The sequence below is a fragment of the Canis aureus genome, chromosome 7, assembly GCF_053574225.1.
Source record: "Canis aureus isolate CA01 chromosome 7, VMU_Caureus_v.1.0, whole genome shotgun sequence".
NCBI classification, from domain to species: Eukaryota; Metazoa; Chordata; class Mammalia; order Carnivora; family Canidae; genus Canis; species Canis aureus.
Genome location: NC_135617.1, coordinates 59,939,126 through 59,964,466, shown reverse-complemented (window position 1 = coordinate 59,964,466; position 25,341 = coordinate 59,939,126). Strand labels below are relative to the sequence as shown.

Below are 25,341 nucleotides of genomic sequence, written 5' to 3'. Positions count from 1 at the left end.
TGGGATTCGAGCCCGGGTCTCCAGGATCGCGCCCTGGGCCAAAGGCAGGCACTAAACTGCTGCGCCACCCAGGGATCCCTTTCTAGGAGGTTTTAAGCTGGTTTTAATAGCCTTCAGTGGCTTCCCTCACTATAAGTTCAGGTCAAGATGTCTTAGCACAGCATTCATGGCCCTCTGTGAACTCTCCCTGCAGGGCCACTTTCAATGCCTCTGCCTCTCTTGGGGCTCCCAGGCTATGGTCCTTCTGTCAGGGCTGTGCCATTCCATGCTTCTCCCTCTTCTGGGACATATACCTGTGCCAGGGACTGGCCAGCCTTGGCCCTAAGCCTGTCCTCTGCCTCAGGCTGAGCTGGGAGTCTGATATTTCTCCTGTTGCTATGGTTCACACTTGGCCTGCTGCAGCCCTCTAGGGGCTGAAACCTCCATCTTGTTTCTGCAATTCTGCATCCCAGGAACTCACTGTGGGGGGCTTAAGTGAGTGTCAGCGAGTGGGAGAGCCTTCCAGAAAAGGCAGAATTTCTGTGCTAGTGCGTGATTTGAGATCTTCCCATTAGAAGACCCCGGGAGTCTCTGGTCTTAATACTGATCCACAGGAGTGATTTCTGCTGCTTTGGACTTGGGTCCTGGGAAGGGAGACAGCATTGCTACTCCATTCCTGGAGCAAGGAGCGAGGGTTGGTGCAACAGAGGCTCTGAGCTGACTGATCTCACTGAAGCCTTGCTTTCCCAGTGAGAACGGGAGACTCACTTTTACCTCTTCACAGTATCGTGAAATAGTTTGAATGCTCTTTGTGAACTAGGGAGGTTTTTAATTTTCTAGGCCCCTTCTGCCCAGAAAGAGAGAGGGTATGTTGAGGGATGACACACTTCGTTTGAGATCTTGATCAGGAACAGAGAATCCTGGAGGATTCCTGGCAACAGCACCCACAGCTCTTCCCAAACACATTAACTTCCCCAAGTCACAGATTTCTCACACACCATTAAGGGGAATAGGGGGCAGCCCGGGTGGCTCAGTGGTTTTAGCGCCGCCTTTGGCCCAGGGCATGATCCTGGGGACCCTGGATCGAGTCCCACGTTTGGCTCCCTGCATGGAGCTGCTTCTCCCTCTGCCTGTCTCTGCCTCTCTCTGTGTCTTCATGAGTAAATAAAAATCTTTAAAACAGGTGTGTGTGTGGGGTGGAATAGAAGAGTAAGGAGAAATATAGGAGTGGTGGCTGTGGCTGGGTGATGAGGTCTGGTGCTTGGGGAAAAGATAAGGAATTGGAAGGTCTGTTCTTCGGAATTTAACATATGAATAAGGAAATACAAAGGAAGGAAGAAGGCTGAGGAAGGACGGCGGGCGGTGGTGCCGGAGGCAGCCCCTCCCCAGGATTCCAGGGAACGACCCTGTGGGCCAGGGAGAAGTGGATGGACCCCTACAAGGTCACAGAGCAGCAAGAGGCCATTCTCTTCCGGAGGGGCCGTGGGTCCGACGGCATTCCCAGGGGAGGCCTTAGGTAGACAAGGACGGCTTCCCCTCTGGAAGGCGCGCGAAAGGGGCTGAGCCACGGCGTCCCACAGCTCTCCGGGCCGACTAACGGCTCGGGAGCGCCCGCGCCGCAGCTGGAGGGGAACGACTTCTGGCGGCCTGCAAGGGGGCCCGCTCCTCCTCCCGTCTGCCGGCCGCAGGAGCGAAGAGGGCCCAAACTGAAACCAGATGGGGAAACAGCTCCGTGTGCTCACGCAGGGAAGACGCAGGTCTCCGGGTCCCACTCACTTGGGCGGATGCACAAGTAGGGGAGGGTCCTCCTCCCCGCCGCCCGCGATGGCGAATGCGTCCCCGGGTCTCTGCGCCCCGAAGGCGGCGCCAGCACCACCGCCCCAACAGCCCCAGGCCGTGGGATCGATGGCGGGGGTGGGGGGGTCAATCTTTCCCTTTATGCTCCATCCCGCTCCCGAGGGAGCGCTGGGCTCGCCGAACCGGCAGGTGGGAGATGAGGGTCCCCCCCCGCGGGCTCCCAGGTTAATAGGGGAACAGCCCGCCTCCTCCCCGGGGACCGCGGCGGCTGCGGACACCCGGCCCAGGCCGCAGAGGGCGGGGCGGCGCCTGCACGAAGGGGGCGGGGCGGGGGCGGGGCCGCCAAGGCGGGTCTGGAAACTGCTGGAAGTAATCGCAGTACCACCATTGCCGCTCCTTCCGCCGGACGCGGGCAAAGAGTCCCCCTGCCGGTGCCGGCCAGGGCCCTTCCCCCAGCCGGAGCCACACCCCGCCGCACAGCCGCGGCTTTCGCCCACTGCCCCTGGGAGGGCCGGGGCGCAAGGCCTCCCTGAGGTTAGACCCCGGATTCCGCACCGTCCCTAAGGAAAACTGCTTCCCCTTCTCGGGTTGTGGGGGTCTGGAGGGCAGATTGTAGCAAGAGTCGAACCCGGGAGCCGAGGTCGGAGCGGTTGGCCGCTTCTATCCCCGCCCTCGACCTTTATAGGTGTTCCTCCAGGCCAGGACTCGAGTGGGGAGGCGCCTGCCTCATGGTTTATAGGAAGGCCAGTGGCACCCGCACCCCTAGATCCCCCACTTATTTCATATGAAATAAGACGTTCCCAGTCTTTAGTTCTCGGAGGGAGCTCATGCCTTGCAAAAGCAGAGATGTACTTGCGTACTCTGAAGGCGGAGACCGAGACCGGCGGCTCCCCCGCCCGCCCGCCCCATTTTGGGCCATGACGTCAAGGTGGGCGGGCAGCGGCAGGTGCGGGGCTGAGCTGCACCCTCCTTTAAGGCGGAGGGATCCGGGGGCCGGCAGCTGGTCTGTGCTCCGCCGTATATAGAGCGGCCGGGGGCGCACAGCCGCTCTCTTGAGTCACCCCCGCGCAGCCTTGGTTCGGCGTCGTAGCCGGACGCAGCCCCTGCCCGCCGTGGTCTGTAGTGCTTGCAGCTCTTCCCCTTTAAGGTAAAGTCGTAGCTATTTCCAGGCTTTCCTGCCTGGAGTGCTCTCTTGAGTTGCTCTCGTTCCTCGTTTCCTTTCTAAAGCCTGGGTTTCGTGGAGTGGGAGCGGCCTGTGGGATGGGACGACTCCTAACTGCTTTCGGGGGTGGCCGGGAGGGGGACCGCGAGCTAGACTGGCTTTCTCACCCGTGCCTGGTGGCGGGCGTCCCCGCGGGCGGCGCCTGGCGCTGGGGGAGGTGGGCCGCGGCGCGGGCTGGGGGTGGTGGGCAGCTGCACGTGGTGTCCGCGCCGGCCGGGACGCTGCCATGTTTGCCCCTCCACTTCCGGACGCGGCTACGGGGCGCCGGAGGGTCCCCGCGCGTTGTGGGTGTGCGCGCTGGACGTGACTCAGCACGGCCCGGGGCTGGCCTGCCCGTGCCGCCTGTGCCATCTGTCCCCTGGGACGCGTTTTGCAAGGGTTTTCGTTTTTTTTTTTTTTCTGTGACCTTCGGCGAGCAACGTTTGACGGCGGTCTCTGGCCCATAGTGCTTCCTCTCCTTCCAGATCTTTCCTGCAGTGTCGGTGTGGGGGAGGGGAGTGGAGGGGGCAAGCTCGGGAAGATTCATGGGCCCTTTCCTCCCCCGCCTCTCCGAAGAGCTGAGATTGTTCTGGAAGCTTCTGGAACCCGGCGCCCCGCCCTGGTGCCCGGATGCTGGGGCGAAGGGAGGCTGCGCGGTGGCGCCCCCTCCTCGCGTGGCCCTGGCCGACGCACGTCCGGCGGTGACGAGGGTCTGCCCAGCGGACGACGGCCACCATCTTGGTTATGTTTGGTTTGGTCCCACGCTGTAGTCACGTGTGCTGGGGTCGCGATGGAGCTTCTGCCTTAGCGGTTCTTTGTCTCAGCCGCTTGGGCGGGTATCCACCGGCCCCGGGGGTAGTCGGCCCCTGCGCTCCAGGGTGCTTGATGTGGGAGACCCCCAGCGGGAGAGCCAATTGCGAATTCCTTTTAACCCGAAATTGGTCGCCTCGGGCTACCGTTTGTCCTACCAAAAGAAATAGAGCCGTATTCAGTGCTTTTCTCTTGAAAATTATCTGGAGTCCTTTTCGTGTTCCTGGATCCGATCTGCATTTTCAACGAGGTACTCGGTGATGCGGAGTCTGTTGGGTCCCATGGACCACTTAGAGTACTTAGGCTCCAAGGTGTTTTTCCAAAACGCTTTTGACGTCGTGTGTTGTGTTAAAGAAGCTTTTAAAAATTCTTCCTGAATTGGATTTCCACTAAGGGTATAGGCTGAAATCATTGAGGGAAAAGTTTTCTAGTTTTTCAGGAATATGTCTACTATCCAGCCCAAAGCAATTTCAACTAAAAGCTGAGTCTTCGTTGTGAGTAGGGTGAAACGGAGTGTTACCTATGGGGCCACGGTGTTCTTTTGTAATTCTTGACTGTTCTTATTTTAGATGCCTGAGGAAGTGCACCATGGAGAGGAGGAGGTGGAGACTTTTGCCTTCCAGGCAGAAATTGCCCAGCTCATGTCCCTCATCATCAATACCTTCTATTCTAACAAGGAAATTTTTCTTCGAGAGTTGATCAGTAATGCTTCTGATGTGAGTGCTTTGGGCACTTTTGTTTATGGTTTTTGTTTTTAGCATTCAGGAAAACGGAAAAGGGTTTGGGATTTTACGGGGCTGCTGTTGGAGGGGGCCTAAACCTGCTCTAAAATTTTTTTGGTTTACTCTATAGGAATGAGGGAATATGGTAACTCTTACCTGCTGTGGTTCTTAAATCTCAAGTTGGGGAAATCAGAACTGGTGCTACTTGGAAGTTCAAAGGTTTTCTTCTGGATGAAGAGGTGAGCTTTAGGAAGTGGAAATGTAAAGTTGAAATTTGTATTTTTAGGCCTTGGACAAGATTCGCTATGAAAGCCTGACAGACCCTTCCAAGTTGGACAGTGGTAAAGAGCTGAAAATTGACATCATCCCGAACCCCCAGGAACGCACCCTGACTCTGGTGGACACAGGCATTGGTATGACCAAAGCTGATCTCATAAATAACTTGGGAACCATTGCCAAGTCTGGCACTAAAGCATTCATGGAGGCCCTTCAGGTATGTACTGTTTCACCTAGACAGGCACCATTCATTTTTGTGGATGTTCTTTGGTGTGTTTTTTGTTTGTTTATTTTAACTTGCGTTTGACTTTAAAACTTTCTGGTAGGCTGGTGCAGACATCTCCATGATTGGACAGTTTGGTGTTGGCTTTTATTCTGCTTATCTGGTGGCAGAGAAAGTGGTTGTTATCACAAAGCACAATGATGATGAGCAGTATGCGTGGGAGTCTTCTGCTGGGGGCTCTTTCACTGTACGTGCAGACCATGGTAAGTTGAGGTTCTTGTTTGGGTTAGAATTCTGGGGACGTCTGTAATCTAGATCTTACTAAGTATGTTGTCTGTAGTTGGTTTTTTGTTATAATTCTGCTTTTAGTTTTGTGTCCTTATGTTGTCTTGACTGATGTTTCCTAGGTGAGCCCATTGGCCGGGGTACCAAAGTGATCCTCCATCTTAAAGAAGACCAAACCGAATATTTAGAGGAGAGACGTGTCAAAGAAGTGGTGAAGAAGCACTCCCAGTTCATAGGTTATCCCATCACTCTTTATGTGAGTATGTACTGGTAATCATCACGTGTATGATGTCTGCCGTTCTGGAGGATTGCATGGTCCCCAATTTTGGGTGTTCTGTATTCTGGAACTTTTTTTTTTCTTTTTTTTTTTTTGGTACTTCAGTTGGAGAAGGAACGAGAGAAGGAAATTAGTGATGATGAGGCAGAGGAGGAGAAAGGGGAGAAAGAGGAAGAAGATAAAGATGATGAGGAAAAACCCAAGATTGAAGATGTGGGTTCAGATGAGGAGGATGATAGTGGGAAGGACAAGAAAAAAAAGACCAAGAAGATTAAGGAAAAATACATTGATCAAGAAGAACTGAACAAGACCAAGCCCATTTGGACCAGAAACCCTGATGACATCACCCAGGAGGAATATGGAGAGTTTTACAAGAGCCTTACTAATGACTGGGAAGATCACCTGGCAGTCAAGGTGAGCCATGCGTGCTGACCCAATAGGAAGAGCAGGCAGAGGGTGTTGCCGTGGTAGACTGGTGGAATTTGTTCAACTGGTTGGTAGGCGGGAACTGAATGCCATGGAGTCCTGTCCATTCACTTACTGGGGACGCTTCGGTAAAGAGAGACATCCTTTCCAATGACCTCACTTAATTTCTATGGCAGGTTCTTGATGGAATTGTTTTCTCATTGATCTAAGGGTTATATGTAGCTGTGCCATTGTAGGTTAATTCAGGGTAAAAGGTTAGTTTTTTGAAGATACTGTATTTGAGTAGCAACTGAAAGAGGAGAAAGAGAGCAAGAGCAGCGGGGGAGGGGGAGGACTGAGCAGGGAGCACCTGGTGGGGCTAGATCCCAGGATCACCAGGATCACGACCTGAGCCAAAGTGAGATGCTTAACTGACAGGCATCCAGGCACCCCACTTTAACAGCTGTCTTAGGGCATTTTTTCTATCCTTGGTGATTAGGGAAGATCTTTGTTGTGAACAACTTAATAATCTAATACTACTGGGAGTAAACACTTCTTAAAATATGTTACTGGTTTATTTTGAATTTTTTGCAGCACTTCTCTGTAGAAGGTCAGCTGGAATTCAGGGCATTGCTGTTCATCCCTCGTCGGGCTCCTTTTGACCTCTTTGAGAACAAGAAGAAAAAGAACAATATCAAACTGTATGTCCGCCGTGTGTTTATCATGGACAGCTGTGATGAATTGATACCAGAGTATCTCAGTGAGTATTCTCTTGGCCTCATGTAGTTAGTTGGGTAAGTCCTGTGAAGTTTCCTCAGCATTCTCAAAGACTTGAGGTCTTTTCATTTTCTAAAAAGGAAGGAAAAAAGTCTTCATTGTAGCTAACATGGCTAGTAAAGGTTCAGTGAGAAAATGGGTCCTATTAAATTTACATAATCTTGCATAGTTCATTTTTAACTGTTTTCTTCCTGGTCGATTACAGACTTCATCCGTGGTGTGGTTGACTCCGAGGACCTGCCCCTGAACATCTCCCGAGAAATGCTCCAGCAGAGCAAAATCTTGAAGGTCATTCGCAAAAATATTGTGAAGAAGTGCCTTGAGCTCTTCTCTGAATTGGCAGAAGACAAGGAGAACTATAAGAAATTCTATGAGGCATTCTCTAAAAACCTAAAGGTACAGAAGCAACAGATTATTATTGAATATTCATGGTGGAGGATTTTTTTTAATTCACGTAGAAGGTAATGTTATTTAGAAGTAAAATTGTTTTTTTCTTACCCTGGAAGCTTGGAATCCATGAAGATTCCACTAACCGGCGCCGCCTTTCTGAGCTGCTGCGTTACCACACTTCCCAATCTGGAGATGAGATGACTTCTCTTTCAGAGTATGTGTCTCGTATGAAGGAGACTCAGAAATCCATCTATTACATCACTGGTGCGTTGGAGCTTGGGTCTGATCAAAGGCTCTCAGGGTGAAAGGGAGGGAGGACATTTGGGAATCTCTGGGAACTGGCAGGAGGCGACATTCTGACCCGAGTCACACTCCATAACCCTACAGGTGAGAGCAAAGAGCAGGTTGCCAACTCCGCTTTTGTGGAGCGAGTGCGGAAACGGGGCTTCGAGGTAGTGTATATGACAGAGCCTATCGACGAGTACTGCGTGCAACAGCTCAAGGAGTTTGATGGGAAGAGTCTGGTCTCAGTTACCAAGGAGGGCCTGGAGTTGCCTGAGGATGAAGAGGAGAAGAAGAAAATGGAGGAGAGCAAGGCCAAGTTCGAGAATCTCTGCAAACTCATGAAGGAAATCTTGGATAAGAAGGTTGAGAAGGTGAGCAACTCTGGGAGTAGGGCATGTGTCTTGTAAACAAGTGCTCTCAGAATCTTGTGGCATTACACAATTAGATTTATTTTTAAAGATTGTATTTATTTATTCATGAGAGACACACAGGCAGAGAGAGAAGCCGTCTCCATGCAGGGATCTCGTTGTGGGACTCAACCCCAGGACTCTCCAGGATCATGCCCTGGGCTGAAGGCAGGCACTAAACTGCTGAGCCACCCAGGGATCCCAGATTTTTTAAGATTTCAATCATTTATGAGAGAGGCAGAGACCTGGAGAGGCAGGTTCTCTGCAGGGACTCTGATGCAGGACCAGGACCACGCCTTGAGCTGAAGGCTGATGCTCAGATCCTGAGCCACCTAGGCATCTCTAGCTTTGAGTTTTTGAGTAGAACTTATATAACATATAGGGATCCCTGGGTGGCACAGCGGTTTGGCGCCTGCCTTTGGCCCAGCGCGCGATCCTGGAGATCCGGGATCGAATCCCACGTCAGGCTCCCGGTACATGGAGCCTGCTTCTCCCTCTGCCTGTGTCTCTGCCCTCCCCCCCCCCTCTGTGACTATCATAAATAAATTAAAAAAATGTAAAAAAAAGAATTAAAAAAAATAGAACTTAACATATAGTCATTTTGGCCTGGAAATGATAATCTGATGCACCATCAATGGGAGTTTCTGTAATTGTCTACAGGTGACCATCTCTAACAGGCTGGTATCTTCACCCTGCTGCATCGTGACTAGCACTTATGGCTGGACTGCCAACATGGAGCGGATCATGAAAGCCCAGGCACTCCGGGACAACTCTACAATGGGCTATATGATGGCCAAAAAGCATCTGGAGATCAACCCTGACCACCCCATTGTGGAGACGCTGCGGCAGAAGGCAGAGGCAGATAAGAACGACAAGGCTGTCAAGGACCTGGTGGTGCTACTGTTTGAAACAGCTCTACTCTCCTCCGGCTTCTCACTGGAGGATCCCCAGACTCACTCCAACCGCATTTACCGCATGATCAAGCTAGGCCTGGGTGGGTGCCAGTTACCAGAGTGTGCCAAGGAACTGGGGAGTTGGTCTCATGGGGGACAAAGATGATTTACTGGTATTTGGATCAAAGTTCACAGGCCTTTTTTACTTTCTAGGCATCGATGAAGATGAAGTGGCAGCGGAGGAACCCAGTGCTGCTGTTCCTGATGAGATCCCTCCACTTGAGGGTGATGAGGATGCCTCTCGCATGGAAGAAGTCGATTAATTTCTCCTTGCAGACCTTGTGCCCTCTGTATAGTGTCCCCATGGCTCCCCAGCAGCCCTGAGTGGCCCCGGTTCACCTGGTTCCCTCTGCTGATGTCTAGTGGATTTTTTTTTTTCTCCTCCTGTCTTTGTTAGAGGCAGGACAGAAGGGCCTTAAGCCCTAGCCCTCATGACATTTGACAAGGGGTTTGGATGTGTATTGTGGTGTTTGTTTATTTTGTTCTGAGATTAAAGTATGCAAAATAAAGAAGATACGGTTTTATACAGTTATGCTCTCCCTTGTAAAGTGGATCTCCTGCTGCTTTTTGAGTTTCCTTAGCTTTTCTATCCCAAGCTTTACCTGGTCATTCTTCAGGTACATTGAAAACTAAGGTCACCCTATAGCCACTTAGCACTTTTCAAGTCACCCAACATTGCTTCTAAAGGGTAGTCTCAGACCAGCATGTGTAACACCATACCCTTTATATCCGTCCCCTTCCTAAAGCATACACTTCAGTCAACCAAAACACCGGACTTTAAAGCCCATTGCAGCAGTTTAATTTAATAAAATAAAATTATAAGAGCAAAAAGTTACATTTCCAAGGTACCAAAACCTGCAACTGGCTCTTTGAGCAGAACCTAGGGATCCAGGAGCAGAGGGTGGTATCACTGGGCAGGGTTCTCCCATCCCCCTCCTCCAGCACAGCACCCGCTTTCACGGACTCCTGGGAAAGCAGCACTTGGAGCCTACAACACTTGTGCTTTTCTCACCAGAGTAAGAACTGTAGGTCTCTGGGAGTCTGCAAGGGTGGGCTGTTCAGGGTAGGGGACAAGCACTGGTGAGGTGTTGGAGCCCATAGGGCAAGACTTCAGGGAATTTGAGGGGGTGGAGGCTTTGGAAGGTCCCTCTGTCTTCTCAGCATCCCTCCACACTGAGGAGGACGGTCCTCTACCCTTGGGCTCAGAAGAATCCCTACTAGAGAACGGGGGACTTAAGGCAAAGGAGAAGGCTGCCTCTTGGACTCAACCCCAACCTGCAGAGCTGATTGTGATACTGAGAAAAAAACTGCCCTTGAGCGGACCGCCTCAGAAGTTTACAGTAAGAGAGGAAAATCGTAAGGTGAGGGTCCTCTTCCGTGTCACCCCTCAGGCCCTTCAAACTTTTTGCACAGGGGACTCCACAGGCACAGCCTTCTTTCCCCGTTGCTTTAGACGGCCCCGGGCATAGACTCTGAGCAGGAGGGCTGCAAAGACCACAGCCACCCCCAGGCCCCCCACCACAGTGACAGTGTGGCCATAGAGAAGGCAGGAGAGGAGGATGGCAAAGGCCTGGCGGAGGGTCATGATGATGGTGAAGACGGCAGCCCCAAACTGCCCTATGGTGTAGAAGATGAAGAGCTGGCCACACGCAGAGCAGATAGAGAGCAGCAGGGCATGTGCAGCAAATTCACTGTGTCGCCCCATGAAGCGGGTCCCCTCCAGGAGGGCCCCCTGCTCTAGCAGCGAGCCCACGGTGAAGAGGCAGGAGAATAAGTTGACCCCGAACATCATCTGCACCGAAGACATCTTATAGGCAAACAGGGCATCCTGCCAGTTTGAGGTGAAGCTGTCAAAGGCAATATAGCCTGCCAGGAGGATGAGGCCTGACAGCGTGGTGGCTGGGGAGCTGCGGGGCTCTGGTCCACTGGACAGCAGAAACATGCTGACCCCAATGGAGATGAGGCCAGCCGTCAGGTATTCCCAGTGTTCGTAGCTGCGCCGCGACACCAGCTTTCCCATGAGCATGACTGGGATCACCTTAGAGGCCTTGGCCAGCACCTGGGTGGGGAAGCTGACGAACTTGAGGGCTTCGTACTGACACCAGCTGCTAAGCACGTTTGACAGGCTGGCAAAGGAGTACCGGTACATGGGCGCCCCGTGGCGGGGCTGCTTGCAGAGGACGCAGTAGAGGCCAGCTACGATCAGCGCCAGCACTCGGTTCATTAGCACCAGGAACTGTGAGTCTGTGAAGCGCTCACCTGGCGATGTAGCAGTAGCCCCATAGCTGCGGGTCATCACTCTTTCCTGCAGCACTCCCCAGGTCAGATAAGACACCTAGGTAGGGGAGGAGGAGGACAGGAGAGAAGATGAGCAAGAGAAGAAAAACGTGGACAAAAAAAGGATCGTGACAACCTCCCTCTTCCTCAAATGTCTAAACGATTTAAAGGATGGCATATATATTTGCTCCCTCTAGTAACTAGGAGTTTCTTCTCCCCTCCCAAACCTGCATTCACCTGGTTTGACACATTCAAGCATGTGTCAAACACTTAAAACGACAAAAGCTTTAGGACTGTCCAGATCCTGTTCACCCCACCTGAGGGTATGTTAAAGCTGGCACCATCCCAGGTATCTTCCTGTCTATTCTCAATCAATTCAGGGAGTAGAAAAATGGGACACCTGTTAGCATGTGCAGAACTAGTAGTGCCCACCCCAAAGTGCCAAGAGCTCAGCATCTTAGCTCCTGCTCATATGTCGTGTGGGGAGGGGGGAAGGCTGGACGGCTTCCTTAAACTTTGATTAGAGGGTTAACAGTATATGAGACACATCATTGCAGGGGAAAGTGTAGTAACAGCACAGAAGACGTAACAGAAAAGAGGGTAAGAAAGAGGCAAAAACAAGACAGCATTTCCTCCACCCACTTCTCAGAAGATGATGGTACCGCGTGCCCCTGGGAGGAGGGGGGCCACACTAGCTAGCAAACTGTTGGGGCTGGTGGGGTGAAAACTGGTTCCACACAGTCCCTTGGTCCACCAGGACCCAACCCAGGGAGAGAAGCGAAGCCCACCTGCCTACCTACCTGGAGCCCCGCAGCACAGAAGAGCAGCTTCAGGGCTTGCCAAGTGGGAGTGGTCTCCGCAGGCTCAGACCGCGAAGTCAGAGGGACCTCGTCAGAGGCCTTGGGCTCATTGCCAAACACACAAGTTTTCACCAGGGGGAAGCAGAGACCCCTGCCTAAAAAAAGCACACAAGGTCAAGATCTTCTCTCCTCCCCAGCACCTCCCCGTCAGGCCTTCAGGCCTCCCTCCCTCCCTCCCTCTCCAAGCTACCTCCCTCTTTGGAGCGCTGGCCAGCACTCAAAAAACGGACCTGGCGCACTGACCCCACCCTTTCTGGACATACCTGTCTCCAGGTAGTTCTTCCGCCTGAAGTACTGCACCATCAGGTAGCCGGGGACCATAAAGCTGGCATAGCCAGCAGCGTTCACCAAAAAGCGGAAGAACCACAGCTGCGTCCATGACTCTGGAAGGGCTTCGGGGGTCTCGCCCCCTGCCCCCAGGGAGGGGAGCGCAGCCAGCACCACCACTGCCCACCACCTGCGGGGACAGCGGACGTCAGGGTCAGGGTCAGTGTCGGGTCCGGGTCCGGGTCCGGGTCCGGGTCCGGGTCCAGCTCCTCAGGAGCTCGGCCCTCCGGAGGGGAGTGCTGGAGAAGGGCCCAGAGTCTCCCCGCCCCCCTCAGCTGCAGCCCGGCCGGACAAAGAGCCTCTCTCTCTCCTGGGGGGCGGGGGAGGCCGGCGCGGGCCGCGGGGCTCCCTCCCTCCTCCCGGGGCCGCCCCGCCCCTGTGACCACACAGGTTCCCTCTGTTCCCTCCAGCGCTCGCCGGCCGCCCGGGCCACAGGCGGCGCCCCCTCCTCGCGCCCCGCCCTCCAGGGTCCGGGAGGCCCCGGCGCCCGAGTCCTCCGCCCCGACGCCCCCGGACCCCGGCGGCAGCACGCGCCCGCCCCGCGCCCCGCGCCCCGCGCCCGCCCCGCGCCCCGCTCCGGCCGCCGGGCAGCCCGACCCCGGCCCCTCCGGCGCGGCCCCTCCGGCCGGCAGCGGCAGCGGCAGTCACGTGGCCCGGGGCCCGGTCACGTGGGCCCGCCGCTCCCCTAGCCCCCCACCTGGCGTCCATGGTCCGGGCCGCGTGGGGCGGAGGGGGCCGGGGAATGCGGTCCCCGGGCCGCGCGCTCCCTCCGCTCCCGACGCCGCCTCCAGCAGCGGCCAGTGAGCGAGCGGCTGGCGGAAGTGCCGCGCTCTTCCCGCCTCCCTCCCCGCGGCCGCCCCTCCGCCCCCCGCCGCGACCACGCAGCGCCCCGGGCCGCCGGCGGCCCACAGCGCCCCCGTGCGGCCCGGAGGGAGGCGCGGCGCGGGAGCCGACAGCCGGGCTGCCCCGGGCGGGGGGCGGGGGGCGGGGGGAGGCGGGGCGCCCGTCCCCTTCGCCCTCAGCCCTCGCCGCCAACCCGGGAGGTGCCCCCTGTCATCTCAGGACGGGGACAGATTCTGCGTCCCACTCCCTCGCGCTACCTTTGCCGGTCTCTGCCAGGAAGATCCCTCCTTCCGTTCTTGGCTGGGCTGCAAGGCTGCCCCCCAACAAGCCCGGACCTTGGAGGCGCTGCACGACCTGGCTCTTCCACGCCGCCCACTCACGCAGCCTCTGCGGGGTCGCACTGGCCCGCCCTGAGGTCCTCCCATTCAGCAGGGGCCTTCGCCCTGAACGCCCTCCCCCTCCCCGCGTCCCTGTCCCCGTCCCCGTCCCCGTCCCGCTCTTCTCCCGTCCAGGCGCAGATCTCACCTCCCAGAGCTCCCTTGACTACCCAAAGAAAGGCCCCCAGCGCCTCGGCTTCTCCTCACTTGGCTTTTCCTTCACAGCATCCACCGCAACACGTAATTACATATTTATTTGGGTGCTTATGATTTTAATTGCTGTCTCACTCACTAGACTGGAAGATCCAAGTGGCCAGAGACTGTGTTGGTCTATTCCCCCTTCCACGTACTGACCATATTCATCTAACAGGGACTTCAAATACGTGTGGAATGAAAGGAAAAATATACAGAACCGTAGCTCCTTTGTGTTACTAGCCTTCTCTCCAAGCTCCTCCAGGGCAGTGAGGAGCACCGCCCTACTCCCCAGGGGTCTTCTCATTTCACCTATTGATCCTTCGGTTTTCACAGAAAGGCCAAGGGTTTGTGCTAGACAGAGAGGCCTGAGGACTCTTAGCTCTTCCCCCTCCCCACACACACAACACACACCTACCAAGGTCCTACCCTGCTCAGGTGGCAATTTCCTTTTCCTTGCCTCTACCATCAAGTCACAAAGCAGCCCTATCTAAAAATCCCCAATGCACACAGGCATGCACATGCGCAAAACAACTCTGGGGGAGGGGGGGTACATTTTCAAGGTCTCTGCTGTTTTAGTGTCATGTTATTGAAACTTCCCCTTCCCCAAAGGCTCAGTTCAGGGCCTTCTGTGTGAAGTCTTTAAACAACAATGTTTACAAGTCCTCAACAGCAGTGAGATGGAACCCATCAGGGTCCTCTTGCTGATTTGTTTCTCTCCTCACTCCAGAGAGTCCATGTTTTACTACTGGTTGGCAGTGTCAGGCTGACCCAACCTGGGTAGAAACAAGAGCCCCTGCCATCTTCTAGAAGCAGACAGGCTTCGCCCAGGATACCTGGGGCTCTGGGAGTCTTCAAGGATCTCCATCCACCAAGGAAGGTCTTCCTTCCAGACTGGCCTTCTCTCACTTGTGATCACTCCTCTTAGCTCAGGACTGTGCAGGGCCCCAGGCTGTGGCCTCAGCAGTCCCCGGGATGCCAGGAGGGCACACTGTCTGGGCCCCATACACAGCAGCTATGGCCCCAACTTCCACATGGGAAGAGATGGAGTCTCCTCCGGGGCCCCAGACTCTGCCCTGGCTTCAGTCGGCACACAGCAGTGGCTTCCCAGAGATCTTCAGGTCATCAAAGGGCAAAAGAGCAAAGGGCTGAGGAAGAGAATGGAGAGAAGCAAGATCAGGGCTCATGGGAAAAAGGCAGCAGTGGGGGAAGGGAGCTGGGGAGACAGATGGGCCTTTCCTCTCCACTGAATGACGGTTTATTGGGAAACAAATCTTCCTACTAATACCCCAAATAGTGGCCCCTCTGAGCTAGGGAGAGGCCTGAAGCCTCAGGCAAGCCCTCACTCTCTAAGATAATGTCAGAATATCAGAGCTAACGAGGCCCCCAGAGGTAATCTAGCCCATGTTTTTTTTTTGGGGGGGGGATTTATGAAACATTTTGAATATTATTTTAGGTGGGCCCTAGGCCCAATATGAGGCTTGAACTCATGACCCTGAGATCAAGAATCACTTGCTCTACTGATTGAGACAGCCGGGCGCCCCTGAATACTGTTTTACATTGAACACTTTAGATTTTTTTTTTTTTTAATACTCATGAGAGACACACAGAGAGAGGCAGAGACACAGGCAGAGGGAGAAGCAGGCTCCATGCAGGGAGCCTGATGTGGGACTCGATCCTGGGTCTCCAGGATCACGCCCTGGGCTGAAGGCAGGTGCTAAACTGCTGAGCCACCTGGGCTGCCCTACATTGAACACTTTAAAATGGGAAAGACCATACAGGAAATCTAGGTTCCATCTCTCTTTAAAATTTCCAAGACCTGTGACACCTGGCTGGCTTGGTGGTTGAGCATCTGCCTTTGGCTTAGGTCATGAACTTGGGGTTCTTGGGATTGAGTCCCGTGTAGGGCTTCCCACAGAGAGCCTGCTTCTCCCTCTGCCTATGTCTCTGCCTCTCTATGTCTCTCATGAATAAATAAAATCTTTAAAAAATATATTCCAAGACCTGTTAGTACTAGGCCCACATTCCTCCTCTGCAACTATCTGCTGAAGCCAAGTAGAGTGACCCTTGGGCATAGACTCTGATTTCCTGCAGGCCCCTAGGTCTTACACCTAGCCTGCCTCGCTGATCCACTGTAGCTGCAGGGCGCCTGTCAGAGCCCAAGTTTGAGCTCCTTGGTCTTGACTGACTAAGAAGACAGGCTGGGGGAGAGGCAGAGGCTTGCCCAAGGTCCCACAACTGGTGAGTGGCTGAGTCACAGATTAAACCCGGGGATCCCAACCCCTCGGCCCTCTCAGCTGTTAACAGCTGTTAACCCTCTGCTGTGGGTCCAGGGTCCCAGAGAGCAGAGCTGAGCCTGTGCCTCTTACGTCCTCAGCCAGGTCCTGGGGAGTCTCGTCCTCCACGTTCCGCAGCAGGGAGTCGGCGCCTGCCTCACACAGAGTGGATGAGATGCTGCTGAGGCCCCGACCTGCCGCAAGGTGCAGGGGTGTGCACCCATTGAGCATGCGGGCGTCTACGCGGGCACCAGCCTGGAGCAGGAACTGCACCAGCCCCCGCTCCTGGGTCTCCACAGCTAGGTGCAGCGCTGTCTTTCCACTCGTACCCTCCTGGAGGGGAATAAGAGTGTCAGCCTTGTCAGCCAAGGGCCTCTAGAGGAATCATGCTTGCCTGGGGCTCTGGATAGGAGGGTGGAGTGCCACCACTCCTGACTGCTGGGCACGCCCCCCTCCCTGGGGCTGGGGCAGGTGGTGGGACAGGCCCCCTCACCTGCGTATCAATGTCAGCTCCGTAATGAAGCAGTAGCTCCATGAGTGGTCGGTTTCTCTGCAGGGTGGCGATGTGGAGACAGGCCAGACCTGGGATGGGGTGAGGTGGGTGTTGCTAATCTGCATAGACCAACCCTCTCACCCCCTCCTTCAGGGACCTCCCTACCCCTCAGCCCCAAGGGACTGACTGCCCACTCAGTGCCTCTGATCACAGGACTGTTAAAACACAAACCTAAAAAACCCCCTCAAAAGTCTGAGGGGAAAGGAACTCAAAGTTTCCACCTTTTCAGAGTCATGTTATTGAAACTTTCATGCTTCAGGGGTTAGGTTGCCCAGTGACACCCCACATACACACACCCTCCCCCAACACACATACCCCTCCCCCATTCTCTCTCCCCCTCCCCCCACCTCTCTCAAACTCCACCTGCCTTCAAACCCTGTCCAAAAAGCCACTTGCTTCAGAGCTCTCCAGGATCCCCAGGCCCCAGGCCCCTCCCTAGGGGCCACCTCCTGCCCTGTGCTCCCCTAGCCTTTCTTCTATCTCCTTTCTGGCGTAGACCTCCCTCTGCCTACACAACTAGATTCAAAGTGATATCCTTCATCTCCTTCAAGTCTCTGCTCAAACGTCCCTGCTTCTTGAGGGTTTCCCTGGCCATTCTCTTTCAAAATCACACCCACGCCCACGTCCTTCAAGTTCTAGTTCTCACTCTGCTCTACTTTTCCTGCAGCACTTACTGCTTGTTAACCTACTAAGGAACTCACTGCTTAGATTTATTGTTGGCCTCAATTATCCTCTGTTTTGTTCACAGATGCAAGTCCAGCTCCTGGAATAATGTCTGGCACATAGAAGGCCCTCAGTACATTTTTGTTACATGAATTAATGAGTTCATCTAATCTCTGTTACATTCGATATCTCTTTTTTTAAAGAGATTTTATTTATTTATTTATTTGACAGAGATAGAACCAGAGAGCACAAGCAGAGGGGATGGCAGAGGGAGAGGGAGGAGGAGACTCCCCACTGTGCAGAGAGCCTGATGCAAGGCTCCATCCCAGGACCCTGGGATCATGACCTGAGCCAAAGATAGACACTTAACAGACTGAGCCACCCAGGCGCCCCTACACTAAATATTTCAAGGGGAAGGTTTAGCTCTCTGTTTTGCACATGGTAGCTCTTAGTAAATTGTAAATCAAATTCATTCATTCATTCATTCATTCATTCATTCATTCAGCAAAGATGTACTGAGTACCCATGTGCTTAGAACAGGAGGTACACTGATGGACACGCTGTGAGCCTCCTTTTCCTGAGAGTGGAGTCCATCTCCTGCCGCTTCTCATCCCACGAACCCTGAGGCAGGCTGCCCATACCTTGCCAGTTTTGCAGCTGGAGGTCCAGGGAGTGAGGTGGTCCTCGGCCTGGCTCTGGCCGCCCCTCCAGCAGGCAGCGGGCACAGGCCAGGTGCTGGCGCTGACAGGCCACATGCAGCGCTGTGTCACCATGTCGATCCTGTAGCACCCGACTGGCCCCCTTTAGCACTAGGGCCTGAACCGCACCAGGCTGGTCCAGATGTACAGCTAGATGGAGTGCTGTCTGTAGGCACAAAGGATCACAGGGCTATTGTAGCACACTCCTACATCTGGGGACATGTTAGGGCAGACCCAGGAATTACCAGCTGCTGGTACCTTCCCTGAGGGCAGCTTATAAAGGCTATGGCCCTGGGCTTCCACAGAAATGCTACCAAACCCTTCCCTCTGTCACCACCCACCGAGCTCTTGGGACCCCTAGTTCTGGAGGCAGGCTGAGCCAAGTGGGTCCCTGCTCTCTTGCAGATCTCCTTAGCCCCTGGAGTAAGGACAGATGGGGGCGGGGCCTACCCTCTCACCATCTGGGAAGATCTCTGTTATCCCCAGGGGCCAGGTGACAAGGAAGGGTTGGAGGGAGGAAAGACAGAGGTACCAGGCAGCCTCCACCTGGCATACTCCTTTTTTTTTTTTTTATTTATTTATTTATTTATGATAGTCACACAGAGAGAGAGAGAGAGAAGCAGAGACACAGGCAGAGGGAGAAGCAGGCTCCATGTACTGGGAGCCCGACGTGGGATTCGATCCCGGGTCTCCAGGATTGCACCCCGGGCCAAAGGCAGGTGCTAAACCGCTGTGCCACCCAGGGATCCCGCATACTCCTTTTTTAAGGCTCCAGGAAGATGCCACCTCCTGTATTAGGCCTTCCCTGGCTGTTCCCCACAGACACCAGATCCCACAGCAGCTGGTATGTGTCTCTATCACCACTTTTGTCACCATGCTATGTAATTAGTTTGACATGAGTCCCCTAGCCCAGGCTCAAGCACCTTGTGGGCAGAGACTGTGTCTTACTCATGTCTGCATCATTGGCTTCTATCCCCATGTCTGGCATATGGTTTCCTGAGTGTGAAGCCTATGTATGCTTGTGTGGCTGCTGGGAACGGCAGGTACAGGTATCTGGGCATAGCCCACTCTCTCCATCTACCCACCCACCTGGTAAAGGTTGTTCTGAATGTCCAGGACCTCCTGGGGCAGCAGAGCCAGGCAACAGAGCAGCACAGCTGGGGCCTCGTGAATCACTGCCAGGTGGACCAGCCTGGGAGGGGGACACAGCAAGAACAGGGGTTAGTGTTAGGGCTCAGGCCCTAGATAGTGAGCTAGGCTTCTGGGATTAGAAGGAAGAACACATCAATGTCTCAGAAGCCAGCCGTGGGCTAGGTGTAGGAAGTGAGAGTCTGAGCCAGGAAGTGAGGGTTGGTGAGGGAAGCCAGGATCCGGGGGCTGGGAGCTCCAAGTTCCCATCTCTGGCGTTCAGGAGGGCCTTAGCCCAGTGGCAGCGTGGGCCAGGTGCTGATGGGACTCGGTCCTTCCTGTTCGGCCCGCCCACACCCCTCTCTCCCTCTGGCCCCAGGGCCCTGCCAGGCTGGCTGCAGCTCAAAGCCAAACTGAAAGCTGCTGGGGTAGCACAGGGGTGGTTTCCGGGGCTGAGCTCCCCACCTCCGCCAACCTCGACAAGGAGGACTGAGAGGGGAGGCGTGGGATCACCCCGACTCCCAGCAACTCAATGTTACACATTCCAGGGGAGAGAAAAGAGAAGCTCTTGGAAGTGGAGCAAGGAGACAGCGAGGCATCCTGTCCTGCTGCCCATCCCAGAGGAATCAGAAAGGCCACTCTTCACACAGAAGGGACTGGGTGGGGCCTGACCAGAGGCCCTCTGCTCTGCATATGCTTCCAAGGGGAGGTCTGTGGTGTGCAGAAAATGTGTGTCTGTTGGGGGCCAAAGAGCCTTCACCTCTTGCTAGGGTGGGAGGGGGCAGCTGGGAGGGGAAGTTCCAGTCCTGGGGTTTCCCCACATCAGGTGGGGAAAATGAAAGCCAGAGCTAGAAGGTGGAGGCCAGGACAGCTGCCTTGGGGCATTTACTGCCCTGAAGGGGTAGTTTGGGTAAAGGCCTCTCTGGGCCCTGGAGGGGGCTGCTCAGGCCAGAGGAGGGTAAGGCTTGGTGGCAGGAGAGGCCCAGGAGAGAGTGGCGGAGGGAGGGAGGGCGGAGGAACCGCTCTGGAAATCCCCTCGGCCAGGGCCTGTTCTGTAGGTCACATTCCTGCAGCCACCTCCCTCTCTCCCTGTCTCCCCTCCTCCCACTTCCTCTTTCCACTTCCAGAAGGCCAGACACCTCTGAGGGAAGAGAGTGCCCCCTCCTCTCTTGGGACCTCCTGGGAAGTCCTGCCACCTCTTCTCCACCTCCCCCTGCCTCCTCTAAACACACCTGTCTCTAACTAGGTAAAGGCTGCAGCTGAGAGGCTGACAAAGGACAGCAGGGTCAGAAGTCTCCAATCCCTAGGCCAAAGGTCAGTCATAGGTATCCACATGGAGCGCCCCCCCCCCCCCCGCCCCATCTTGATTCTGTGCCTGAGGGCTGGTGATCTGGGCAGGTTACAAAAAGGCCTGGGGTCATTCCTGTCCCACCCACTGGGTCCACTGGCTATCTTTGTCAAAGGCTACCCAGGATTAGGACCTTCCCATCTCCAAAAAGCAGGTCAGGACAGATAACTCCAGCCTCCTCTACTCTCCCCACCCCCATTCGTTCCAGGATCCCTGATCTGGGACCCCAGCCCGCCCCACTCTGTTTCTCACCCCCAAATCCCAGCCACCTCCTCACCTGACACTGTTTCTTCTCCCTAAGGGGCAAATCTTCAAATGGCCAGTCCCTTCTACACAAAGTGCTTCTCTTACTTAAATTGCCTGTCCCCGCCCCCACCCCCACAGCCGCCAGGCCCAATCCCCACCAAACTTCACCTGGGCCCAAGAGAGGGAGGGTAAAATAAGGGAATCAGACAGGACAGTGAGGGGGACTTGGGGGATTCAGGAGGTGGAGGGTGTCGGTAAAGCTGACTCTAGCCCTCACTTCCCCTTTCAGAGCAGAGAAGGAAGTAAGCTGGGCAGCCAGCCGCCTGTCTGTCTGTCTGCTGGGGCAAGAGTGCCCCAGCCTGGCTCACCCCCTCTTCCTCACAGCTAGCCTCAGCTCTGCACCCTGGCAGCACCCTCATCCTAAGCTTCCTGACACCCCCCCCCCCCCACTCCTGCACTGGCAACCTGTAACTGGCACCTTTTGTTTCTTGACACAGGGTATTCTGAGGTCAGGGGCTGGGAATCCCAGATATTGAGCAAACAAAGATGCCTTCTCCCCCAGCAAGAAAAAAAAAAAAAAAAAAAAAAAAAACCTGGACTGGTCAGGGGACTTTTCCCTTCCAAGGGGCGGGTTACTGGGAGGTTTCCAAGCTGCTGGCTGGGGTTCCAGGTGTCTGGTAAGGGCCCTGTCAGCTGTGCCCAGCTCCCAAAGGGAGGGCAGAGAGATGATGCCAGGGCCTCCGGTCCGGGGCTGGCCAGAGCTCAAGAGCGGGCTGGGAGTGAAGCCTGGAGTTTGGAGGAGAGAGTGGGGACTGCCCCTTCCAGCGACCGTGTCGTGAGGGATCCGCACAGAGTGGGCCCCCGGCCTGCTGAGGATCCCGCAGGCCAGGGCTGAGCACTGATCGGAAGGGGTCCCCGCACAGCCTCGACAGACCCCATACTCACGTGTCTCCATCCTCGGAGATGTAGGTGAGCGCTTCCAGCTGCTGAGGGCTCAGCGCCCCCGCGGCCGGGAGCGGCGAGCGCGGGGCCGGGTCCTCGGCCTCCGGGCCCCCCAGCAAGGGCAGGGGCTCGGTGAGCGACGAGGAGCCGTAGGTGGAGTCGGTCCGCTCCGCGTCCGTGTCCTCCTTCTCGCGTGGCTCCTCGGCTGTTCCCGGAGGATGGGTCCAGGGCTGGGGGCCGCCGCCATCCGAGGGCCTGGAGGCTGGGGCCGGGGTGGGCTCGGGCAGGGAGCGCAGAGAGCGCAGGGACTCGATGCCCGAATCATACTGGCTCTCGTCTGTCTCGTCCGGCCCCTTCCGCGCCTCCGACATGCCAGGGGTGCTGGCCCGCGGGGGCTGGGGCCGAGCGGGATCCGGCTCCGGGCTCCGGGCTCCGGGCTCCGCCGCGCCGCCTTTCCGGGTTGCAGGTCCGCCTCGCAGAGCTGGCGCCCGGCCCGGGGTGGCCTCCTGCCCGGACTGCGGGGGCCCGAGGGGTCGGCGGGCGGCGCGGGCGAGGCTCGCAGCGCCGGCGGCTTCCACGGCAGCGGCTACTCCGGCCGCCGCACTGCCCAGTCGGACCCGCTCCCTCGCCCCGCCCCGGCCCCGCCCCGGCCCCGCCCCCGGCAGGCGCTTCCGGGCCGAGGCCCCGCCCCCCGGAATCCCCCTTGCCCCGCCCTCCGCGTTGGCTTCCACTCCGGGGTTACCCGGTCCTGAGTCACTCGTGCGTTAATTTACCCATTCATCCATCCATCCATTTATCCGACCACCCGCCATCCATCTATTCATTCATATTTCCCCCTTCTTCCTTCTTCAAGTCCATGCATTTTCTTTCTTTCCTTCCCTTCTTCATTTCTTCATTCATTTTTTCCCATTCATTCACTCATTCATTCATTTGTTTTTAAAGGAATATTTATTAATCGTCTGCACAGGCTGCATACCACGCAGGGAGAGCATGTAGGTGATGGGATGGCAAAGCTCTGCTTCCTATCGCCTACCCATTTTTCTCAATTTCTGTGGTTTTCTCATCTATCCGTGCCCAGGAGTTTGGGTAGGGAAAGGGGATACCTATTACCCGTAAACGGGCAGTTCTCCCTTTGGGTCCTGGATAGAGGGTCTCCTGGGTCAACTTCCTAAATCACATAGAACTGGGTGTGAGGATTTTTTTTTTAAGATTTATTTATTCATTCATGAAAGAGAGAGAGAGAGAGAGAGGCAGAGACATAGGCAGAGAGAGAAGCAGGCTCCTCGTAGGGAGACTGATGCGGGACTCCATCTCAGATCCCAGGATCACGACCTGAGCCCAAGACAGGTGCCCGACCGTTGGGCCACCCAGGCGTCCCTTGGTTTTGTTTTTTGAAAGTGAGTTTTCTCAGGCAAGCTCTTGTCTTAAAAAAAAAAAAAAAAGAGTGGTCATGTTTTTATTATCTAAAAAAGCAGGGTGGTCATTCTTCACGAGGATGAAACACTGGTTCCAGGCGGTTACAACATCTGGTTACCCCTAGTGATCAGGGAAGTTTAGTTCCTCATGGTGGGGCCAGGATGGGGAGGCCCCAGACATCCTGGGTCATGCTCTGCTGAGGTCCTCACCACAGCCACAGCCACAATGCCAGCACATCTTTCCTCTTTCCCTGTCCCTCCTTTCCTTGGGCCTAAAGGGCCTACGGAGGTTATAGGCAAGCTCCTCCCCCATGGTGAGCTCCAACCCCGTGCCCCATGACTCATCCCCTACTCCAAGTGCCATCAACCGAGGGGCAGCTATGACCTTAGAAGAATCATCCCCAATCATCTCTGGAAAGGAAGAAAACTGGAGTGAGTGTAGACAGCTACTAACCAGCTTTCCTACTACCTTCTTCTATGCAACCTCATTTATTCATCCATCTATTCATTCATTTGACAAACATGTATGGGGAGTTTCCTATATGCCTGACATTGGTCTTTCTGCTGGAAGCAAAACTGAGTATCATAGTAACAGTAGTAACCAACAACCCCTAACCCTACCCACACTTAAAAATGTCCCCTGGTCCCAGCCTTCAAAAATCTCCCTGTCAATTACAATACAGAGTGCTTGTGCTAAGACAGGAGTGAGAACAGGGTGGTGTGGGGCACACCTTGGGGTCGACTACCCAGTGGGGTGAGGGAAAGGGAAGAGGACTGGGGGGAGAAGAGAGGTACGTAGTGTGTGTGCTTGGTGGGGTGAATGAAGAGAGAAGAGTGGTGGGTACACAGGAGGAGATGCCCCACTGCTCTCCAGCCCCGTGGAGAATCAGAGTGGAGAGGATATGTTGAGCATGAGGCGGTGAAAAACCATGAGGGGAAAGCCCAAGGAAATTGAGGCATCTCCTTCCCTTGAGGTCAGTGTGATTTCAGACATTTGCAACTTCCTCCCCTGACATGTTCCTCTCTCATCCTCAAAGGCTAGAGCAAAAATACAGTCAGAAACTCCAGACCAGACTACTTGGGCTTTCATCTGGCACTATCACATCCCCATCTTAAAGTCTGGAAGCTGAAATCCAGAGAGGTGAGTTGAATTGCCCAAGATCAAATAGAAAGAGCCAAGTTCTCCTGTCCCTAATCCAAAACTTTGAAAAACACGTTCACTGAAACTTCATTTCTTTTATGAAGGCCTAAGGAGTTGGGGCATCTGAAACCACTGCAAAGACACAAGAACTTGGACAGATGCAGACAGAGGCTGAATTTGGGGAAAAAGCTATCCCAATTCAGTCCTACCTCTGGCTCTGAACTCTAACAGGTGTGTAGCAGCCCCTTTTCTGGCCACATGAGGTCAGCATTGAGTCACTCACCGCTTCCAGCACCTTGCCTGCAGTCCTACTGGAAGCCTTCCTGGGGACACTTCAGAATGAGGAGAGGGACCATTTGGAAAGATGACACGGGGACTCTGACTCAGGCCTCACCGTGGCCAGGGCCTTGACTTTGCTCCTTAGCCCCTCCAGTCCTCCTCTCTCCGCTGTTATCTTTTGGTTCCATTTGTAGTACCCCCACTCCCAGATTCCACCCACCCCAGTTAGGCTCATCTTCAGGAAACAGGCCCGGTTGCCATGGTGACCAGCTGGTCAGCTGGCTCCTTCCTCCCCCCTCCCTTCACCCCTCTTTCCTCTGAGCTTCCAAGGAAGGGTTCTGTGTGAATGGAGAAGTGTGTGGGTGGGTGGGTGGCGGGGGGAGTTTGTCAGGGGTCTTTTATCTCTTGGAAGCTCTGGGGCTGGCCAAAGGAGTTGGGCCCAGCTCTCCTCCAAAGCCCCCTGTGGTGGATGGGGACAAGGAGTGAGATTACAACTAAATGTGGAGCGTGAGCCTCCTATCTGGGTTAGGAAAGGGCAAGGCTAGGAACTCTGCACTCTTGTCTGTGGTGAGGGCTGAACTAGGTGGACCTCGCTGAGTGAGACCAGAAGAGGGGTTGGAGTTAGATGTGAGGTAGGACTTCCCATAAAGCCTGGATAGGAGACACTGGAGTGAGCCACCAAATGAGATTCCTCCTCTGCCAAGGGAATGAGGGAGAGGCCAGCCTCTTCAGGACCACACCCTTCCTCTGTTTGGGAGGATTTACCGATGGACTGGTGGTGGAGGATCATGCAGGCTGGAATAGTTCTGAAGCACCTTGCCTGCAAAGAGAAGACTAGAAGCAAGACCAGGAGTGAGTGTGTATGGGATGGGGGTGGGGGGGCAGAGGCAGTGGCTATTCAGCCTCAGGTGAGGGGCAGGACCATCCCATCAGCTGAGTGCTCTTGTCCCCTGTCCCAAAGACCAGATTATCCAAAGTTTCCTTTAAAC

The 25,341-nt window shown here is 55.0% G+C and overlaps 3 protein-coding genes across 6 annotated transcripts; 1 reads left to right on the top strand and 2 right to left on the bottom strand.

Moving 5' to 3' along the window:
* The first annotated feature begins 1,616 nt into the window (after positions 1-1,616).
* HSP90AB1 (heat shock protein 90 alpha family class B member 1) lies at positions 1,617-9,315 on the top strand. 4 transcript variants are annotated; one of them, XM_077903852.1, is made up of 12 exons: positions 1,617-1,736; positions 4,357-4,503; positions 4,796-5,002; positions 5,112-5,271; positions 5,416-5,549; positions 5,676-5,984; positions 6,570-6,735; positions 6,958-7,148; positions 7,259-7,406; positions 7,530-7,798; positions 8,495-8,828; positions 8,941-9,315. In XM_077903852.1, exons 2-12 carry the CDS (start codon positions 4,357-4,359, stop codon positions 9,048-9,050), a joined length of 2,175 nt encoding a protein of 724 aa, XP_077759978.1. In that variant the 5' UTR covers positions 1,617-1,736; the 3' UTR covers positions 9,051-9,315. The 4 variants fall into 4 exon arrangements, with proteins under 4 accessions (XP_077759978.1, XP_077759975.1, XP_077759976.1 ...); XM_077903849.1 differs by lacking the exon at positions 1,617-1,736 and adding an exon at positions 2,764-2,923; XM_077903850.1 differs by lacking the exon at positions 1,617-1,736 and adding an exon at positions 2,785-2,928.
* Positions 9,113-13,089, bottom strand: SLC35B2 (solute carrier family 35 member B2). Its single transcript, XM_077903853.1, has 4 exons — positions 12,949-13,089; positions 12,188-12,381; positions 11,865-12,019; positions 9,113-11,122 (listed from the first exon to the last, which is right to left on the bottom strand). Exons 1-4 carry the CDS (start codon positions 12,957-12,959, stop codon positions 10,184-10,186), a joined length of 1,299 nt encoding a protein of 432 aa, XP_077759979.1. The 5' UTR covers positions 12,960-13,089; the 3' UTR covers positions 9,113-10,183.
* Positions 13,090-13,706: 617 nt separating this feature from the next.
* On the bottom strand, positions 13,707-22,131 carry NFKBIE (NFKB inhibitor epsilon). Its single transcript, XM_077903846.1, has 6 exons — positions 21,521-22,131; positions 18,943-19,045; positions 17,797-18,019; positions 16,433-16,521; positions 16,033-16,272; positions 13,707-14,811 (listed from the first exon to the last, which is right to left on the bottom strand). Exons 1-6 carry the CDS (start codon positions 21,886-21,888, stop codon positions 14,746-14,748), a joined length of 1,089 nt encoding a protein of 362 aa, XP_077759972.1. The 5' UTR covers positions 21,889-22,131; the 3' UTR covers positions 13,707-14,745.
* Positions 22,132-25,341: the final 3,210 nt, after the last annotated feature.

Coding starts and splice junctions, on each gene's coding strand:
- HSP90AB1 (XM_077903852.1), top strand. CDS start 4,357: ATGCCTGAGGAAGTGCACCATGGAGAGGAGGAGGTGGAGACTTTTGCC. Junction 7,799..8,494: donor TGGATAAGAAGGTTGAGAAG/GTGAGCAACTCT, acceptor AATTGTCTACAG/GTGACCATCTCTAACAGGCT. Junction 8,829..8,940: donor CATGATCAAGCTAGGCCTGG/GTGGGTGCCAGT, acceptor TTTACTTTCTAG/GCATCGATGAAGATGAAGTG.
- SLC35B2 (XM_077903853.1), bottom strand. Junction 12,020..12,187: donor GAAGAACTACCTGGAGACAG/GTATGTCCAGAA, acceptor TGCTTTTTTTAG/GCAGGGGTCTCTGCTTCCCC. Junction 11,123..11,864: donor TCTGTGCTGCGGGGCTCCAG/GTAGGTAGGCAG, acceptor TCCCCTACCTAG/GTGTCTTATCTGACCTGGGG.
- NFKBIE (XM_077903846.1), bottom strand. CDS start 21,888: ATGTCGGAGGCGCGGAAGGGGCCGGACGAGACAGACGAGAGCCAGTAT. Junction 19,046..21,520: donor ATCTCCGAGGATGGAGACAC/GTGAGTATGGGG, acceptor TCCCCCTCCCAG/GCTGGTCCACCTGGCAGTGA. Junction 18,020..18,942: donor TTCAGAACAACCTTTACCAG/GTGGGTGGGTAG, acceptor TTGTGCCTACAG/ACAGCACTCCATCTAGCTGT.